The sequence below is a fragment of the Chenopodium quinoa genome, unplaced genomic scaffold (genome assembly GCF_001683475.1).
Source record: "Chenopodium quinoa cultivar QQ74 unplaced genomic scaffold, ASM168347v1, whole genome shotgun sequence".
In the NCBI taxonomy this organism is placed as follows: domain Eukaryota; kingdom Viridiplantae; phylum Streptophyta; class Magnoliopsida; order Caryophyllales; family Amaranthaceae; genus Chenopodium; species Chenopodium quinoa.
In genome coordinates this window covers 1,039,793-1,061,568 of record NW_018745540.1, presented here as the reverse complement: position 1 = coordinate 1,061,568, position 21,776 = coordinate 1,039,793, and the positions used below count along the sequence as shown (strand labels likewise).

The window sequence follows — 21,776 nt, the reverse complement described above, 5'->3', positions numbered from 1 at the left end:
TTAGTTTAGGTAATAATAAGTGTACTTGTAGGCAAAGCCACCTCTGGGGTACACTGCACTCTGTCACCAACCGCTTGTGGAACTGAATAATGACCCATGCAGCTCAGACGAAGAGGCCGATCCAAACAGCTTCTTCTTCAACTTGGGGTTGGCTTTCGATGGATCGAACCACCATTTGGGAATGGGCAAAGACCTTTGATGATGAGCGAATCAGCTTTGACTGGAGGGAGTTTTAGCTAAATTGTTGTTATTCCTAAAATTATGCCTTTGTTTATTGTTCGTTAATTAGTAGTTTCCTTAGACTTACTCCTATAAAACTTATATTTATTATGTAATGTAATGCTTAATTCCCGTACTATCGTATTGTTTGAAAGTACCTGCTTTAATTACTCTACTCTACTTAGAGTGTACTTGTATGCAATTGTTGAAACCCGATTATGAATGATAGCACGTTTTTTGTGCCATTGTTCAACGGGTATAACTTATTTTGTGCTATCATGACCATGTATTACTAATTGTGTGCCTTCAATACTAGTCAGAACTATGTATGTGCCTCCAATACCATGTTCGACTTAGTTTATCCCAATTATTGTCTAAGGTAGCACTATTCATTTACCAACGTTACTAGGATTTGCACTAATAATTGTATCAAGATTAATTTTAAGGTTTTACAAACCCCTTGGTTTTATTGTATTAGGGAACATGTAACCATACTTTTAAGTAGTTGATTTTATGAGTGAACATGTAAATGTACTTGTGTTTATTACGTTAGTGCATCTTCGTACTTGCCTAGTCAACAAAATAGGAGTAGCACATATTTTGTACCATTAACACAAAAAGTAGCACCTATTTTGTATCATTAACACAAAAAGTAGCACATATTTTATACCATTAACACAAAAAGTAGCACAAATTTTGTACCATTAACACAAAAACTAGCACATATATTGTACCATTACTCATTGAGTACCAAATTCGACATTTCTACCAACATGAGTAAGTTAGAGTCCTAATTCACAAAATATTTGGGAGCAGGCAAATAGTTACATCCAATGTCAACTGCATATACCGATGTTAGCAACAAATTTAAGTCACTTCCTTAAAATAACCCATATCCATACAACCAATTTTAACATTCAAACCAGAAATAAGTTCATTTAGTGAGAGCGATTTGTTTTCCTAGGAACGGGTAGGAGGCTTTCCAGCTTATCTTTCATATCGTTCTCCTCCGATAGAAGATCATCCAACAAAATGTTTTCTCTAGTGAATTCTTGCCCTGCCATTTGGGTAAAAAGGTAAGCGAATAAGGTATGCCTCAACACATCAACTAAAGTAAAATAAACGATTTAACTAACAAACAGGTCACTCACCACACCAAACTTCGTTGTGAACCTTCTGGCACAAAACTTGATACACGCCAACATGTACACACCGCAGTATGACTTATAAAAGAGTAGACATAAGGGTTACCATTTTTCAACTATCATAATTGGCTGGACCCTGAAAAACAAATTGGATAAATTCTCGAGCATACTCACCGCGAAGCTCGGGTCCAGCATAATGCGCTTGCTTCTGTTGATGAACTGTTTTGTGGCCCAATTCTTGTTGTACATTGCACTGGCGATACGTATGTATCCATCTCCTACCCGAGATTGTGGATGAACAACACCAAAGTAGTCCCTCTGGATGGCAGTAATCTTGTCGCAAGAGATCATCACCGCAACAGGGCTATGGGTTCAAGTATGGGGCAACATTTATCATTGATTAGCAATAATAAACAACAACAGACAACATAAATGATTAAAGAGATCATAAAAAACAAAGGGGAGTGTGTCCATACCTCAGTGGGTCACGGTTGTCTTTCCATGCGCATACAAACTGCAACAATCAAGACTCGAAGGGTCTATGCCTTCGTGTACTCGAAGACTTGGCACACAAGGCTGCTTCAGTTGGTTTTATGACCCGCTTTCGCTTACCGGTCGTCCCCTCACTCTTAGCGGCCCCCCAGTTCTCCCCTTCTGATTCAGAGGAATTCTTTGTTTCTTCTCCACCACAATTAACCCACACTGGTTTTCCCCTATATCCAGGCAACCCCAACACAACCTGCAAACCAGAATTCTCTACTACCACATCATCCTCTTCCGGCTCCGACTTATCGTCCTCATCAGACTAATTTACCTCCTAATTCAGCTTGTGTTGCTCCTGATAACCACACTGGTCTCCAGAAGTAACCTCAACATCAACATTTTCAACCAGATTACCTACGCCCGGACCCTTTTCAAGGACCTTACCCTGACCCTTTTCAAGACCATGCTCCTCACCCTGTTCAAGGCTTATTCTTACCCTATTCAAGGTCATGATCCACACCATCATAACCAGTTTGGTCCAGACCTCCATCTTCATCTTGATACTCCTGAGCATCAGCATCACAAACACTTTTAATGTCCCTGTCTAAACTACCGATATTCCCCGTTTCAACTGCACTTTCATTTGCTTTACTATTGTCAATTCTCTCTTTCACTTTGCCACTTGCAGTACTAAAGCTCCTTGTCAGCATATCATTCATAGACTACATAGACTGAATAACAGTATTCAATTTTTCATCAACCGCAGACATCAGTTAAGGAGTGATCATCTCCCCCACCTAGTCAAAGCCAAAACACACCATCAACAACATGTTGGGTACATTCATAGTACAAACTCCTTTGAATGTAACCACTTAGCCAATTGTTTACAAACACAAAAGGTTATGGTAGGACAAATTAAAGTATGCATCATACCAGTGCGGTTATCTGATCTACATCAGTCTTAGATGAATCACAACATCCTAATGGATGCGGCTCCCCATATGCTACATTCATTGACTACACCAACAACATAATTGATTCATGAACATCAGACTAATTTAAATATAGCTTTATGCAAAAACATGTGCTAATTAAAATACATACACACCTTCAACTTCCCATAATCACCCTTGGGATATTTGTCTGCGTTAAGCGCTTCACTGATTTTTTTTTAGAGTCCAAACCTTAATCCTAGGCATCACTCCCCATTGCACCGGAACGCGCCTTAAGTTGTTGATATAGAAAAGCTACATAAAATCAATGCAAAAGAGGTTACATTACTAGCAGTAACAACTTCAAATAAACTGGATCATACTAGATTGGATTATAAGAAGAAAACACTTACCAAAAGAAACAACAAGCAACCCCCCAAATCCCACAACATATCCTTTACTTGTGAATTTCTTCTGAAACTTGTTTGTTGCAACACAAAGCCAATCAATAGTCTAACTGCACCCGTCATACTCCACCTTTTCTTTATACACTAACAGCGCGGGTGTCAATGAGGCTGCCAATTTGCTTGTGTTTGTAGTTGGACAAAGCAGGTACCTAAGAACAACTATGAGAAAAAGCAATCTTAAAATGTGACTTCTCCGCTTCAGATCTTAGCGGCACTAACTCGGCATTACTATTCCACCTAAACATGGCAGCCCCTGCAACAGGCAATGATATGTTGTCCCATTTTGTAAACAACCCGTTAATACGCTTCACCTTAGCCTTCACATCATCATCCTCAGGAGTCTTCGAAGGCACCTGTCTCAAACCCATCTGGATGGCAAACACACACTGGATTTGTACAGGGCTATATGGAAAAACATATCCATCCCTAAACATTACAGATCCATCCCCACCAACTCTTGTCAACAGCCAATAAGCAAATTTACGGGGAAAAAAGGTGAGCAATATCTTTAACATTCTCCCAAAACCCATTTCAGTGACAACTTTCTGCCTAGACTCATCAAACTGAACCACCAGACATGAAAATGCCTTCACACCATTCAGGTTGAGGGCCTACTGTACACAAAATAAAATAAAAATTCATTGTATCATACAAACTCCATACACAAATGTACTACCAATACTTTGTCCAATTATTCAACAAAATACTAAATTGACATCTCAATTAATATATAATCCAAAAAATAAATAATATTTTACCTTTTGCGTCCTCCGAGATTGAGTTTTGACAACACTCCTTTCTCCATCACTTTTTTCCCAATATTAAAAATTAGGCTCAGCCTACAACAACATTTCACATCCAGTTTTAACAAATATCCATCACCATTAATTAAACTGCATGTACAATATACAACACATACCTTTACTCTTTTCACTTTTTTTTTCCAACACCTCCTCCAACTTTCCTCATTGAATTCAGAACAGTTTGTTGTAGAACCTTCATCAACAAACCCTAGACCCTCGCTTGATCAATCTCTTCCTCTTCTTCATCTGCATCTTTATCTACATCATCATCTGCATCATCAACTACATCATCCTCTGCATCATCAACTGCACCATCCTCTGCATCATCAACTGCATCATCATCTTCATCATACTCATAAGTTGTGTCTTCTAGTTCCTCTTCCTCAAAGACCGGATCTTGTATCACCTTCTTCTTCCCTTTGTTTAGGACCTTCTTGCTATGCCCTACACCCTCCCCACTCACTGATTTTAACTGACCCTTCACACAACACACAACACAAATACAACAGCAAAAAACAATTAAATATACAAATCATACTTCACCATGAACATAAATGAATTTAACCATGATCCAATATCATTCTCACCGCACAATCCCTCCTATTTAAACTGCTAGGAGCCAATGCTGACACCTTTTTCTTCACCATTGTAAAAAAATCCTAGCAAAGTAACAGAACAACATCAATTAACCCTTACACCAGGCCACCTACTACAAAAATTACTCTGAAATCTCCGGCTTAAACCCTTCCCATGCATCAAAATGTACATACAATTACAACTAAAAACTATCACAATTTAAGTTCAATAACACTACACCTCATATACATAAGTTCCAAACAATAAACTTTTGTTGGTTATTGAATAAGTTCTCTCCTCCCATAAAACATATATCAACTAATCAAAATAGGAAGCCACACTCATCAAGGTACATGATTAATGAAGGAGTTCTCACATAAAACACATAACTCCAACATATATCATCTTATCACCCAGGATATACCAACAAAAATAGTATAGAATAAAATACGGAGTAAAATAAAATACAATATTTACCACAATCATTCTAATATCAACAAGAATCAAAGATGCAGAGCATACAAATTATAATTACAATATACATAATAATCATAAAGTAAGTGCTTAAAACTACAATAATATCAGTTGAATCAATTAATCACCTGATTAGCAAAACCCTAAAAGAGCACAGACATCATAAATGACCAAACTCTCCATAGCTAAGTCATGACATAAAACAAAGAGAAACTACAGACCCTCACAATAGCAAGAGGACCGATAAACATTAGTCCGAGAATGGACAGAACGAAGCTTATAAGCAAGAGTAGTGGGGTGGAAATAATTTCTCATAGAAGGCAATGAAGGCAACGAAGGGAAGAATCACATTGTAAAACAATGTCTTCCTAGGCAAAACATCAGCACATCGAAACATGAAGCCAAACTTACCCGTTTATCACAATTAATACACAATTGAAACACATACAACTATTTTTAGAAACCCATAAATTAGTACATAAAAAATCAACACCGCTAAGCTAACAAAAACTATTCCAATTTTAGAATATTAAGCATATAAACCCTAGACACTAAAATGTAAAATTCGATATCATAAACCCAAAAATTAGTGGAAAATTCTCAATGGCGACCCCCAACTTTTGCTACGCACCAACAGTGACCTCCCTTTTTTTTCAATTATACAAAATGCCCTTAATTTAAATTTTCATCTCACTCATAAGTCATAGCCTTATTTCATTAAATATATTAACTATAGTTAGATTTATATTAAAAAAAATTATAATAATAATAAAAATAAAATAAAATAAATAAAAAACTAAAAAAATTAACCTAACCACCTTCCTCCTTCCTTTCTCTTTCCTCCATCCTTACTCCTCTTCCATAATTTCTGGCAGCCCCTCCCCTCCACCACCATAATCCGGCAACCCCTCCCCTCCCCTCCTTCCTTTCTCTTTCCTTCCTCCCTTTCCTTTCCCTTTCCTCTTCTTCTTCCCTTCACCCTCCATTAATTCCAACCGACCACCTTTGCCAACCTCCTACCCCTCCCTTTCCCAACACCCCTCTCAACAATCATTTCCGGCCACCCTTCTCTTTTTTGAACACCCCTACCCACCCTCTTGAAACCTCGTCGAACCCCACCCACCCCCTCAAAATACCGTCCGAAACACACCTACCCCCTTAAACCACCATCCTTTCGACACCCTAAAACCCCAAAATCGAATTCCCTAAAATCGAAACCCTAGATTTCGATGTTAAGGTTTTTTAAATTGGGGTTTTGGCGTGGTGATTCGGGGGTGGAGATGGCAGAGGGAGGGGCAGGGGGAGATGGCGTGGGGTTCGCCAGCGCGAGGAAGGGTGATTGGACGCCGGCAGCGGGGAGGGGTGCGTTTTTCAAGGGAGAAAAAAGTTCTTTAGGGTGGGGGTGGCTGGTGGTTTAGGGGAAGCTTTGGGGTGCCGGTAGTTGGGTGTCGAGGTCAAGGTGGCGCCGGCGCGGGAGTTTCGGCAGATTTCGAGCCGGCCGGGGATTGGCGGGGATAGGGTGGTGGCGGTGGCTACGACTGGGTTATGGTGGGTGGGTTTTTTGGTGGGGGTGGCTGTTTTTGGTGGTTGAGTTAATTTTTTTATTTATTTATTTTTTTTAAATATAAATCTAACTATAGTTAATATTTAATGAAATAAGGTTATGAGTGAGATGAAAATTTTAAATAAGGTCATTTTGTATAATTGAAAAAAGGAAGGTTACCATTGGTGCGTAGCAAAAGTTGGGGATCGCCATTGAGAATTTCCCAAAATTAGTACATACAAATCAACCATGCTAAACTAACATAAACTAATTTTTGAATATGAAGCATGTAAACCCTAAACACTAAAATGTAAAATTCGATACAAGTATTTGGAACCCTTATTCACTAACTACCCTCCATTGACACGAAAACTAAAAATTCATAGGCCAAAGCAACGATTCCCATAATTTGAATAACCATTCACCAATATATTGACAACACACATGACCATAAGTCAAGAAATTATCACATACCTACAAAAACGCAAAATTTACCCTCTAAATTCAACGACTGAGGTTGCTTAACTCTCCCTGGCGCACCACCGACCCTTGTTCAGTAGCTCCGCCACGAAGTCAGGGTAGGGTTTTGCGAGACAATTTGAGGAGCAATCAGAGCAAAACTTTGAGGAGAGAGTGAATTTGAGAAGACAGTGAGAAGCTTTTGAGTTTCAAATAAAAAAAAAGTAGCTTTTCAAATCCCAAAATGAGGGTTCCCATAACAATTCAAATTACAACGGGTTCAACAAAAAGTCAGCGAAATTGGAATTCAACAAACCTCAACGATTTTCCATTATTGCCCTCCTATATGCAATAAATGCATATAGGAACTATGCCACTAGTATTACTCTGTTTAAAGCTTTGTACTGCTGATTTATTTTTATAGGGAGCTTCAGTGCCACAAGAATGTTTGTACCAGAATTCAGATCAGTTTCAGCTCTGATTGTCCCTGGTACTTTTGCTTAAATTTCTTTATTCATCATAAGTATTGGGTTCAATATTTATGTATCTTGCATTGGTATATTGTAAGAGTTTCCAATTGTCACACGTCTATGCTAGATTTCGTAAGACCAACCTAGTAGCATGACTCTCCTTGGAATAATGGCATCCGTCTATCCTTTTTTTTGAATGATATAAGAAAGGTTACATTAGCTGGCCCTCACTTGAAATAAATACCTTATGCAATACTATTATTAATAGTTGAGAGGAGAGGAGAAGCGGTCTATTACAGTGATCATATACCTTTTGCCCTCCTCTGTTTGTGGGATCCTGGTGAGAGGAGACGAGTCCAGTTGACGACGGTAGTTGTTGGAGTATTTGTTGTTGAAGAATGAGAAGAGACGGTGGCGGCTTAATGGAAAACTCTTGCAATTGAGTAGATACTACTGTTGAAGATACCATCATTTTGTTCTTTTAGGATACTCCCAATTCCCAAATAGTAAGTTTAAATTTCTAGTTTTAATAGGAGCATAGCAACCAAAAAAAACCACAGTTGTAGCCTTAATTTGACTCTTTTAAGACCCAAAAGATTTAAAGTTCAAGATTAGGTAACATGCAAGATTAGATAGCTGCACCACGCCCTATAAAATGAACATTTAGTAAAAACATATGAACACGTAAAAAAAATGAATAGTAAAAAAAAATATTAACACATAAAAAAGTGAACATTCAGTAATACAAAACTGAACATTTAGTACTAAAAAGTGAACATGTTAAAAAAAATCATATAGTAAATTAAAAATGAACATGATTGTCATATAATCATAAAAAAGATAAAATTATGAACACGTAAAAAATAAAATTGCACAATTAATAATAAAAAATGAACACGTAAAAAAATAGAACATTTAGTAATAAAAAGTGAGCACGTCAAAAAAAAAAATATGAACATTTAGTATATTAAATATGAACGTTTATCATACAATAATAGAATGGATGGACCATACCTAATAAAATGAACATTTCATAAAAATATATGAACTCTAAATAAAATGAACATTTAGTATAAAAAAAATAAACACGAAAAAAAATAAAGACGTCAAAAAAAATTATGAACATATAGTATATTCAAAATGAACATGATTTTCATATGATCATATGGGTTCAAATAAATTATACATAATTATTAATGAAAAATAAAGATAAAATAAATCTTTAAAATACGTTCATTTTTAATGTTCTAAATGTTCATTTTTAGTGTACTAAATGTTCATTTTGTACAAAATGTTCAACTTTAAAGTACTGCATGTTCATTTTTTTTCACAGAAATTATACACAAATTCAATTGTAATTATTTCAACTCTAAAATTTTGAATATCCACATTAAATCTAATCTTGATTCATCATAGAGACAATAATTATCGATCTATAACATAGTAGATTAGGAATTACAAATGCAAAGTTGTTGTTGATAGAAATCAACAATTTATAACATTCACATATTTATAAAAAAAAAAAAAATAAATAAATAAAAAAAAAAAAAAAAAAAAAAAACTCAAATGTACCTCAAGATTCACAATCGTGACGAAGATGATGACGATGGAGGATGCTACAATGGTGATGAATTGGAAAATATCCAAAGTAAGACAAAGAAGTGTAAAGATTGAAGGAAAGTAAAGTAAGAAAGAAAATTAACTTATAAGGAATGGGAAAAAAAAAGGGGGAGAGAGAAAATTTCGAATGGAGAAGAAAACACAGGAGAGAGAAAATTAATAGAGGTAAGAAAGAAGAAGATGGAGAGTTAGTATAAAAGGAAGGGGAAAAAAACGTATGTTTATTTTTTAAGTGTTATAAGTTCATATATATAGCTGTTGCAGCTAGCTTAGCTGCACTAGTGCATAGCTAAGAATTTTGCAGGTAACATGTACTCTCTATACACAAATTCCTCTATGGTTGGCCCAAATGAGTAAAAATAGATTAAAAACACTACCAACAAGAGTTAAGAGACCGAAAACCACAATTAGGAGGGATAAAATGGCTCCGAAGAGAACAAGTAAGCTTACAAAATGCTAAGGAATGAGGTGAAATATACTCCATAAAATAGACGCATTGATTGCTCAAGCAGACAAGCATCAATAACAAAACACACACACACAATATATATATATATATATATATATATATATATATATATATATATATATAATATTAAAACAGACATCAGGAATGACACGTGTCACTTTCTGGTGCTGTTTTTTCCCTCCAAAACTCGCTCCTCCTTTTTTTTTAGCCAAAATCTTTATTTTTAGAATATATGTCTAATACAATTATAATAATATATTATTTAATATTATATATTATCCTTATAATAATTTTATTCCTTTTTATTTCATGTTCTATTTACTTAAAATAGTTAAACAAGATTTTGAGATCTTTTAATTAAGTGAGAATAAATTATAATTTAGAAGGTTGATATATGGTGGAGTGTATATAATAACGGAGCCAAAAATACAATATTAACATTTATATTACCCTGTCAAAAAAAATAATAATGATTATATTACCAATATATAGTCTACAATAGTGGATGGAAAAAAAAAAAAATCCATTTTTCTGTAATAATTTATTTTTCTGTTAAATATTTCTGTAATAATTTACTCATCTTACCATGGTTTTAATTTGAAATCTTATGAAATAATAATAATTAAGTTATTTTTCTGTTAAATATTTCTGTAATAATTTTACCAACTTATAACTTTTTTTTCCTTCAAAAAATGTATTAACTATTACTAAAACAGGTTATGCTTACATCGATAATTTTGGACATATGTCGCTATCATTAAAAATAATTCTGCCAATACAATATATGATGTCAGCTTTAAGTTTAGTGTTTTTTTTTTTAATTTTTTTTGGTAATTATTCTACTTAGCTTATTTTTAGGAAATATAGTTTTTTTTTTTTAAATCAAATTAATTCATTAACAAAAAGTCATATGATATATAGTTTTATTCGGAATAACATGCATCATTAATGTAATATAATGTATATTATTTGTCAATATTTTCAACTAACTAATCAAAACTATTTTTTTTTTCTCAATTGTAGTTTTAATCATTTTTGCCTTATCATTTCATCTTTCTTATACGCATTGCATTTGTTTATTCTATACAAGTTGCTTCATTTTTATATTATATCATAAATTAATAATGGGAAAAAAGATTATTACTCAGAGTTGACCTGCAAAATTAAATTGACTTAACCTGTGAAAAGTGTCGATTGGATAGAATCCTTCATCTAACCATAAAAATAAAAATTATGTGTAGACTAGAGCTGGACATGGCTCCAACACCTTAATGGTTATGCTCATATATTTATTTTAATTGAGCATAAAAAGTTTTTTTTTTTTTCAAAAATAAAGAGATTAGTTGTCAGGCATTGAATTGAAGGATATAGTAGTAAAGCCTATGGACTTGTTTGTCTTCTGGAGCATTAACTAAGGAAATGATTTCCACAATAATATTTTGGAAGATTTGTGTAAAATGATTTTTAAGTGGTCGATTTTGTTAAAAAGGATCTTTTAAGTGAAAAGTTGTGAAAAACGACCTTCTAAGTTGTATTATATTGTGAGAGGGTATTAGACTGGATTTTTCGGATGGTCAACAGAAGAGCTCCGGCGTTGACTCTCACGTGGGGTTCACGTGACTTCTAAAAAAAAAAAGACCACACGTTTTTTCCCCTTTTCCCCCAAATTTCCCTCCTTTTCAATTCGAATTACCCCTTTCATTTTTCCCCTTTTCATACTTCCTAAAAAAACGTGTGAGCTTTTTGTTTTAGAAAAAAGTCACGTGATTCCCACGTGAGAGTCAACGTCGGAGTTCCTCCGTTAACCACCCTGAAAATTCAGCCTAGTACCCCTTCACAACATAATACAACTTAAAAGGTCATTTTTCACAAATTTTCACTTAAAAGGTCATTTTAAACAAAATCGACCACTTAAAAGGTCCTTTTACACAAATTTTCCTAATATTTTTCTAAACAGTTTATAAATTTATTGGTGATAATTCTTTGTCAAAATTTTCGTTTTTTTCATCATTGTTGTGAGAGGTACATGGCAATGGATCGGATCCGGAACGGGTGGAGCTTCACCCGCATCCATCCATCATTCTAATTGCTTCATCCACATCCATCCATCACCCGCTTCACCCATCATCCATATCCGTCCATCCATCATCCGCGGATGAAACGGGTGGATCGGGGGACTAATGGATGAACATTTTATGAAAAAAAATTCACATAAAATTTAATTTATGGTTATTTTTACCATGAATTATTATTAATTTTCAAATAAAAAGGAATCACTAACTACATATTCTTTGAAAAAATTAATTTGCAACAAAATAAATATTTTTATTGTATATTTTAAATATTTTTAATTTAAATTCTTAGATTAAAAATCTTTATATATGTTAAACAAGTGGGTGGATGGTTAGTGGGTGAAAAAATCATCATCCACATCCGATCCGATCCGTCATCCACTCCATCCGCACTACACGAAAAGAGCAAATTGGCAACGGTTCAAACCCCCCCAAAGGCAACGGTTTTGAACCGTTGCGTATTTGAGGGTTGCCAAATCCCAAAATAACTGGCAACGGTTCAAAACCGTTGCCAACTCAAGCAATTGGCAACGGTTAACCGTTGCCATTGACCATGGCGCCCTTTTTTTTTGTTTTTAAAAATAATTGGCAACGGATAACCGTTGCCAAATAAAATGGCGCCCTTTTTTTTTAAAAAAAAAATATTGGCAACGGTTAACCGTTGCCATTGACCTGTATTTTTTTTTTTGGCTGCAATATTATTAATATTATAATATTAATAATAATAATAATAATTAATATTATTATAATATTAATATTAATAATAATAATTATTAATATTATAATAGTAATAATAATTATGATAATAGTAAATATAATTAGTATTATTAATAACAAAACATAAATAATAATAACAATCGCAAGAGATGATATAAATTAGAAAAATGTTTCATGTTACCTACAGACAATTTTAATTAGTTATAATAATGTATAGTACATAATTAGTAAGCTAAGGCTAGGATTGATGAAGTAGCTAGCTAGTAAACGATATTTACAAATTAAATGTGATGTAGGTCGCCAACATCTCTCGAATTACATGGAATTCCTCGCTCGTGTATGGTTGTCCCGTTTGCCCCTTGCAAAACTTAGAATACACAAAACGTGAGTTAGTAGAAGTGAATTAATAATAATTGGGGTTAGTTAAATGTGACTAAGGAATGAAATTACAAGAAAATAGCAATATGAGGGTTTAGGTCGCATTTTCGATCAAAATAGCCCAAGTAAGGCCATTTTGGCTTCTATGATGCTTATTTTCTATAATTCTTGTCTATTGAACTCATAACTAGTTAAAACATGACATTATTACTTAGTTAAATGTGACTAAGGAATGAAATTACAAGAAAATAGCAATATGAGGGTTTAGGTCGCATTTTCGATCAAAATAGCCCAAGTAAGACCATTTTGGCTTCTATGATGCCTATTTTCTATAATTCTTGTCTATTGAACTCATAACTAGTTAAAACATGACATTATTACTTAGTTAAATGTGACTAAGGAATGCAATTACAAGAAAATAGCAATATGAGGGTTTAGGTCGCATTTTCGATCAAAATAGCCCAAGTAAGGCCATTTTGGCTTCTATGATGTCTATTTTCTATAATTCTTTTCTATTGAACTCATAAATAGTTAAAACATGTCATTATCACTTAGTTATAGGTGACTAATGCTTGAGATTACAAGAAAAGAGCAAGTAAGAGGTTTTGGGACGCAATTTCAACCAAAATGGCTCAAGTAAGGCCATTTTGGCTAGTAGGATGCCTTTTTTCTATATTTCTTGTCTATTGAACTCATAACTAGTTAAAAAATGTCATAATCACTTAGTTATAGGTGCCTAATGCTTGAGATTACATGAAAAGAGCAAGTAAGAGGTTTTGGGACGCAATTTAAACCAAAATGGCTCAAGTAAGGCCATTTTGGCTACTAGGATGCCTTTTTTCTATATTTCTTGTCTATTGAACTCATAACAAGTTAAAACATGTCATAATCACTTAGTTATAGGTGCCTAATGCTTGATATTACAAGAAAAGAGCAAGTAAGAGGTTTTGGGACGCAATTTCAACCAAAATGGCTCAAGTAAGGCCATTTTGGCTACTAGGATGCCTTTTTTCTATATTTCTTGTCTATTGAACTCATAACTAGTTAAAAAATGTCATAATCACTTAGTTATAGGTGCCTAATTCTTGAGATTACAAGAAAAGAGCAAGTAAGAGGTTTTGGGACGCAATTTCAACCAAAATGGCATACCTTTTCAAGCTGACGTATGTCTGTACAATGACTCATCACTATGTCATACATGAATCTCATCACGTATAGGCCACAGTCAACTCCGTTTTCCTGTTGTGCGCACTAGCATGAGGAACAAAGCACATGAATCAAAATGCATAGCAAATAAGCAACATCTTAAGCATTGTAAAGTAAGAAAATCACAACATTATGGGTGAATTACCTCGGGTGCTTTCCATGTAGGACCTCGAGGAGATCGAGGATTTATCTTCTTCATGGTACTACAAAAAATCAAAGTAATAAGTTCAAATTTGACTAGTATAATCAATACATATGAGTTAAGATATGAAAATGAATAACAAGAAGTGAAACAAACTAGATGCTTACTTTTGCAGTATGGACCTCACGAGGCGCTTTCTTACTTGAGGTAACCGAGCAGAATCAAAGTAGAAGATTGTGTTACTGGAAACAAAAATCACAAGTAGGGTCCAATGATAACTACACACGAGACAAACAAATCAATAGTTAGCCTATTACAACAAATAAACTGGGAAAACAAATGAACTTGACTAGCATAATCAGACGTACTTCTCATAGTATGGGACGAATATAAACTTGTCTCCCGCACTCACTGATTGCCTGATACCCCGTTCAGCATAGTACAACACGTCAGCGGAGTTGCCTAAGATTCTAGCAGTGGACATCTGCTCAGGGCACAACCACCCAACTTGACAAGGAGATTCAAGCTCCCATATTTGCTCCTGGAGTGCTCTGCATGCATGATAACAAAATGTTAATCGAAAACCAAACGACAAACACCACTAAACTGAATAACATAAATTGAGTACCAGTTGAATTACCTCATGGATATTTGAATGAGGGAAATGTTAAGCATTGCACCACTTAGAAATTCCTTCACATCTTCTTTGAATAGCCATGCCGTTGCATCATCATCGTAGTGGAACATTTCCTTAGGAAGTTGAATTTGGATGGGGCTGTCATTAGGCAACACGCAAACACGGTTGTGCAAATAAGCTAACTCCTGAGATAACGATTGAAGCACCGTGTCTTCAACTAATGGAGTAGCTTGCGTAGCTGAACCTCGTGAAGGGCTCTTCATCGACGCTTTTCCACTTACCGAGCCATGTTCACTCCTCTGCTTTGGCCCCTCCACCCTCTTCTTTGGAGTTTGGCTTTTCCTCGATGGCTAATAAGACAAATCACACAAATGGTTAGAAAAGATTTCCATCCAACTCTTGGGAAGAAAAGATTAAAGCGTGAAATCTAAATCTTAATTACCTGGTTCATCAACTGTATCCAAGCAGATGGCCATTGCACAAAACTACCTTTTGCTGCCCAGAGTGTAGTGAACTCATCCTCCTCCACGGGCACAAGTATTAAGATGTCCTCGAACCTGGGAACCACAGAATGGATCCCGACAGAATAATGCTCAGGCAGAAGAGGTCGAAGATGGACCGTACCTTGTTCGGCCGGTTGTGCACTACCATAGGCAACAACATTCAAAGGTCCATCATATGATTCGCCCGGGTGAAGAAGTTCACAACGGGTCTCTTCCTGCACCAATCAGGAAGATACTTCATTTAAATATTCATAACTAAGTATCTTAGGGGTAATATAGGAGTTAATTCAATCATTGAGCTAAAATCATGAAAAATGGGCAAGTTAGAAGTCATTTTGCCCATTTTGAACCATAAATACACTAAATGAACCTAAAACTTGTAAATTTGCTTTTTTTTATGTTGTTTCAAGCCATAAATATTCATAACTAAGTTTCTTAGGGGTAATATAGGAGTTAATTCAAGCATTGAGCTAAAATCATGAAAAATGGGCAAGTTAGAAGTCATTTTGCCCATTTTGAACCATAAATACACTAAATGAACCTAAAACTTGTAAATTTGCTTTTTTATGTTGTTTCAAGACATAAATATTCATAACTAAGTTTCTTAGGGGTAATATAGGAGTTAATTCAAGCATTGAGCTAAAATCATGAAAAATGGGCAAGTTAGAAGTCATTTTGCCCATTTTGAATCATAAATACTCTAAATGAACCTAAAACTTGTAAATTTGCTTTTTTTTTTTTTATGTTGTTTCAAGCCATAAATATTCATAACTAAGTATCTTAGGTGCAAAAAAAAAAAGAAAAAAAAAACAAAACGAGTGCAAAAAAAAAAAAAAAAAAAAAAAACCGGGCGGGAAGGGCAGCAGCTGCACCGCTGCTGCACAGCTGCTGCAATGCTCTCCTTGTATTCCTCAAATCCCTCCTCAGCACCATCATCAACAATATGTTCATCATTCTTGTATTCCTCGTCCACACGGATATCATTGCTTCTATCATCATGCACATCATACCCAATAACATCCCCACTGTACTCTCCTTCTACACCATGCCAAATCCACACATGATATTTAACCCTAAACCCACGAAAAACTACAAGATCTCTAATGATATCAATACTATTGACCACCTTCACATTATTACAATCAACACAAGGACAATAGAGGCACTCGAAACCCATTCTGCGCTGATAAGATGAAGCCGTCTCGCAAAACTCTTGAACCCCATTAAAGAATTCCAATGTATCACGTCTACCATACATCCATCCACGATCCTTCTCCATTAAGTAAATTGTCTCTAAATATGGCAACATATTACGAATAATGTATAATTGCTACATCTATTATATATATAAATCAAATTCAAACACACAACATGCATATAACATTCATATAGATACAAAAATGCATATATGCTTCCAAAGGGTCCTTATCACTCCAACCTAACCCATTCTTGAACGTTTACTCTCACTAGTGAATGTATATCAGATTTCCAATTTTAAGGAAAATCCGGCAGCATTTCCCCCCAGTTCTCCAAGTACACGACGTAGGTAATTACTTACCCACATATGTACCCAGAGAACATGGTGATCGAGGAAATGCTAAGCCAAGATGTTCCTTAAAATCGAAAAAACTGACATGCATTCACCACCTAAGTGAGAGTAAACATTCAAGAACAGTCCCAACCGGGGACTATTCAAGACTTTCTCCTAATGAGAAAGCCTTGAACGGGTATCTAGGCATATGATGATACATGCAATCAATTAAAAAACAATGGATTAATCACACATCATGATAGAAGATGCACTAAAGTTATATCACACACCATCTCCACAAAAATGTGCAACCAAGAATTTATTTAAAGCACATAAAGTTATATATATATATACCTGAGTACCTATAAAGGCTCAACACTCTCAAATAGAAGGTCAATGCCAAGGTCTATGCTTCGCCCAAAAATTCCTGATAATCTTTTTCAGTGTAACCTATATAGAACAAAAATAGAAAACCAGATTAAGGGAAAAGATAAGAATGATATTAGTGAGCAAGAACAAGGACAGTCAGAGTAAGATACCAGGATGTTTTCCGCCCACTCTCCAAACTGATGATCTTACCCTAGAAGCCCTTGACACCCATTTCTTAGCCTGAAACACGCATATATATAGTGAGAAGCAACTCATAAAGAAAAGTATATTCAAACCCTAAACCCTAAACCCTAAACCCTAAACTCTCAACTTTGTTCTCTTAAATAAAAAGGACTAAATTATCCTATAAACAAAATAAAATTCTCAACTTTATTAGTGATGATAAATAAAGTTCTCATAACAATTTAGAAATATAGGTAAATGTAGCTTGTACTAAATACAATTCTCAGCTTATAAACAGCAACAATAACAACTAAAAAAGGCCTTACATTTTTTGAGGGGGAGCCTTATGCGTTCAATGGAGGGGGAGCTGAGCCTTGCGCGTATAAATGGAGGAGTTAAGTAGCAATTATTGACAAACCCTAGCAATTACAAGAAACTTGTCAATATTAACTAAAGACCAATTCCTCAAAAACCATAACAATGGAGGAGCGCTATTACGACTTACCTAGCAATGAGGAGCGCTATAACAATGGAGGAGCTGCTACATACTTCAATAATGCAAGCATATATGGAGGGAGGCAGAAGAGAAGAGCTGAGTGCGTGCGTGAGGGAGGCAGAAGAACAAACCCAGACCCACTGCGTGCGTGAGGAGGCAAAAGCTTCAATGGACCCTTCAATGGAAGCTTCAATGGAGGAATGGTTTGGGGAGAGCTGAGGGAAGGCGCGTGTTTTTGGAGGTGAAAGCAAAAACAGAGCTGAGAGAAGAAGAACGTTTGCACTTGAACGAGGGAGTATACAGTAGCTTAGTATTCAAAAACCCGGGTTTTTTTTTTAAATTGGCAACGGTTAACCGTTGCCAACTCTACCCCTTTTATTTTTTATTTTTTTAAAAAATTTAATCAATTGGCAACGGTTAACCGTTGCCAACTGTAACCACTTTTTTTTTTTTTTAAAAAAAAAAATGGCGCTCACTTAATTTGGCAACAGTTTCGTGAACCGTTGCCATAGGGGGGTTGCCTATTTCTTTTTTTCTACTAGTGCCGTCACCCGCTTTTCATCCATTTATTTTGGACTTTCATTCATTTATTTTAAGCGGGTGGATCAGGTTAGCGGATATCCATCTAATATTGACATCCCTCCATACATCTTACAATGCCAAACGGCTATTGTGTGGTTCAAATTAGGTTATATTTGGGTGCACAATGCACAGTTGCGTTTGTTTATCTTGTTGATTGATCCAACCAATAGATCCAACCAATATACACTGTCCATTGAAGATAAATCTACGGAGAACAAAATTCAATCAATATTATCGTTGAGAAAAATTAACTCAATTGAATACATACGTAGTATTATAGAGAATTAGAGATTATGTAGTGTTTAGCTTTTTAATGGTATTGCACGCAACTTTTATTATGTTTCAATTGTTGAAGTTTGTTATAATAATGATGAAACAGATGAAATGCTATAGCATAATGCATCTTGCTTTGAAGTGAATAAAAAATATCAATATAATACTCCGTGTAATAGAGCACATACTGGAAAACAAATGATAAATTGTATTCCATATATCTTCATATTAAATTAATGTATTTCTTTTATCGCACTACAATTCCATTTCCTTTTGTTATATATAAATTGTATTCCGTTTCATATTATTTACAACGATTTTTCATATTATGAGGTAGTATGTTCTTTCACTAGATACCTTCTTTACTATGCATGTTCTTTTATGAATGAAGATGAATTAATTTCTTTTATTTTGAACTATGTGCCTTTTACATACTTTACTTATACTTAAAAATTCATACGTTCTTCTATCTTGATTTCTAGGTTCTTTGCCTCTCACTATTGCTTCTCAAGCTGTTATGAATTTTAGGGTTTGAAATTCTTTCTTTTTTAAGAAAATAATTATTAGAGATTTTTGCAATTGAATGAGATCGATAGGAGTTAGTGATAATGAATTCATAGGTTTTGGTACATATTTGGTGATTAGGGTTTTAATTTGCACTGGAGAAAGATATAGAGAATGAAAAGGAGAGTAAATGACAGCGTTTTGATTGATGAATGTACGTGTGCTAGAATTTTAAGTTATGAATCTAATTTCGTGTTCTTTTACGTATACAGTTTTTCTTTTGCTGCACAATAAACCGTATGCATTTAGGTCCATAGTTTAAGCTTTGTTCTAATTAGGGAATTGACATTATAATTAGAATTTAGGAAAACTGCTGGATAGTTTATATACGTATACTTCATGGTGTAACTTGTCTAAACAAAGAGCAAACTAACTAAGCATATAATGATAATATATCATCAACACAAAGAATACAATAGAAAACAACAAAATTGATGAATTTGATTTCTTCTAGTAGCAACTTTTTATCTGTGCAAGAACCTAGAATCGCATATGTTAATCACGAAAAATTAATTAGGAATAAGGTAAGAAGCATCAAGCAATTTGTAATCTCATAGAAAACCAAAATTAGTCTAATTCTAAAGAAAATACAATCACTAACATAAATCAGAAATAGTAAGGTAAATATATAGAAAAGTTTGTATACAAGTTTTTATACTGCAACATTCACACTACTAGTTGATGGATTGATGTAGGTTGTTGACAAATGCGTAATGAGGTTACTAACAATGTATGTACAGGGTTACTGATAAGAGCGATAACCATTATAATGTTGTAATGAGGTTACTCTTAATAGATTAACAAAGTTTCTGATAAAGTTTAAAGTGGTAACACTATCATTTAAGCAAAAACTTAAACAAGCTTAAATAATTATAGTTTTTCTATTTTTGTAACACCAAATAATTGATGTTTGTTTAGCATAAGTGTTTTGTGACAATAGAAATCCATCTCCATTCTTCTTTTTTTTAGCATAAGTGTTTTAGTGACACTATATAAACGAGGCAACCATTCATTCACAACTCAATATACACAAAATAACTTGATAATTAACCAAGTGGGCAATCATATTAAGTATGAATTAATGATAAAATAACCAACTTGATTCAATAAATAAATTAAAATACATGCAATCAAACCATTAGGTTATGTATAACAATTATCATATGTTAATTAAAAATAACTCAAACTAAAACGGCATACAACCCTTTGGACTTTTATATGTTCCATTATAATGGTCAAAATTCTGGTGGAGGCCAAGCAGATTGTTGACTATGATGAGACAAATAATTAGGCCACCCTCCATAAATATTATTCTTACTATTATCAAATCCTCCTTTTACCTGTTCATGTTGCTGATCAACTCTTTGATTCATCTGTAACCCCTTGCTAAGCCTGGCACCTGCAGCGTCGCCTACACTGTAACCCTCATGCTGCTGATGCTGATGCTGATGATGATGATGATTATAGATTACGCCGAGGCTGCTAGAAGCTGTATTCATCATCACATTCATGGGTGGCATAGTGGAGGCAAGTGGTTTCTCTCTAGGCAAGATATCAATTAAAAAATCGAACAAGTCTGTCGTCGATAGTGCAGCTGATATATCTGCTTTCTGAAGTGTCTTTCTCTTACCCTCTTCAGTACAGCTCCATGCTCTGAGGGTTAAGTCCTGTATGAACATTTCGCAGGCTCGGGACAACAGCACCGGAGCATCAGCCGATATCATACGTACATTATCATCAGACTTCATGATCTTCTTTATTCTTGCTAAAGGCAAGCTGTGGTTTCTGAAATCAACAGCTTGACTGCTCTCCTGACACTGACTCTCCCAGAAGCCCTTCAGCTGCTGCTGCAGGAGGTTGCCAGAACCGGATGGTGCTAAATGAACGTGGGGTTGTTGTGGTTGCTGATCATTAAATCGAGGAGTGTTATCGACGAATGAGAGCTGCTGATCAGGATAGTTAAAAGACCAATGGGAATCCATGTTTAATTTAGAAGGGTGTATAATATTTTGAAGGAAAGTTTGATTTAAGATCGAAAATTCGGTGTGTTTTGAGAAATAAGATTGGACAGTGGATTATTTAAGGGGTTAAAAAGAACAAAAAAAGTGACAAAATGATGGGGTATGATGGAAGAATACACTGAGCTTTTGATGCCAAAGAAAAGAAAAGAACAATGGAGTCATGATCATATTAGGGTGAAAATACCTATTGTTGCAGTTTTTAAAAGGGATTAAATGGTTATCATTTGATTTTGCAATCAATAATTTTGCCAAATTTATTAAGTTAATAATACCTTTTACTTTAAAATCACATTGAAATTAAATTTGTTGCATTGTCTACAATACATATTATGCTTGCAATTGTAGAACTTTTTAAAAAAATTTAATTTGTTTGCTTGTTTGTATATTTAACTATCAAATTTGCATAAAATACCATTACATTTTTCTCTTTTAATTCTATAAC

General features: G+C 34.7%; 1 protein-coding gene across 1 annotated transcript; it reads right to left on the bottom strand.

The window, feature by feature from the left end:
* Positions 1-20,386: 20,386 nt before the first annotated feature.
* Positions 20,387-21,499, bottom strand: LOC110716053 (nuclear transcription factor Y subunit C-3-like). The gene has a single exon (XM_021894688.1). The coding sequence runs from the start codon at positions 21,293-21,295 to the stop codon at positions 20,549-20,551; it is 747 nt and encodes a 248-aa protein (XP_021750380.1). The 5' UTR covers positions 21,296-21,499; the 3' UTR covers positions 20,387-20,548.
* Between the last annotated feature and the right edge of the window lie 277 nt (positions 21,500-21,776).

Coding starts and splice junctions, on each gene's coding strand:
- LOC110716053 (XM_021894688.1), bottom strand. CDS start 21,295: ATGGATTCCCATTGGTCTTTTAACTATCCTGATCAGCAGCTCTCATTC.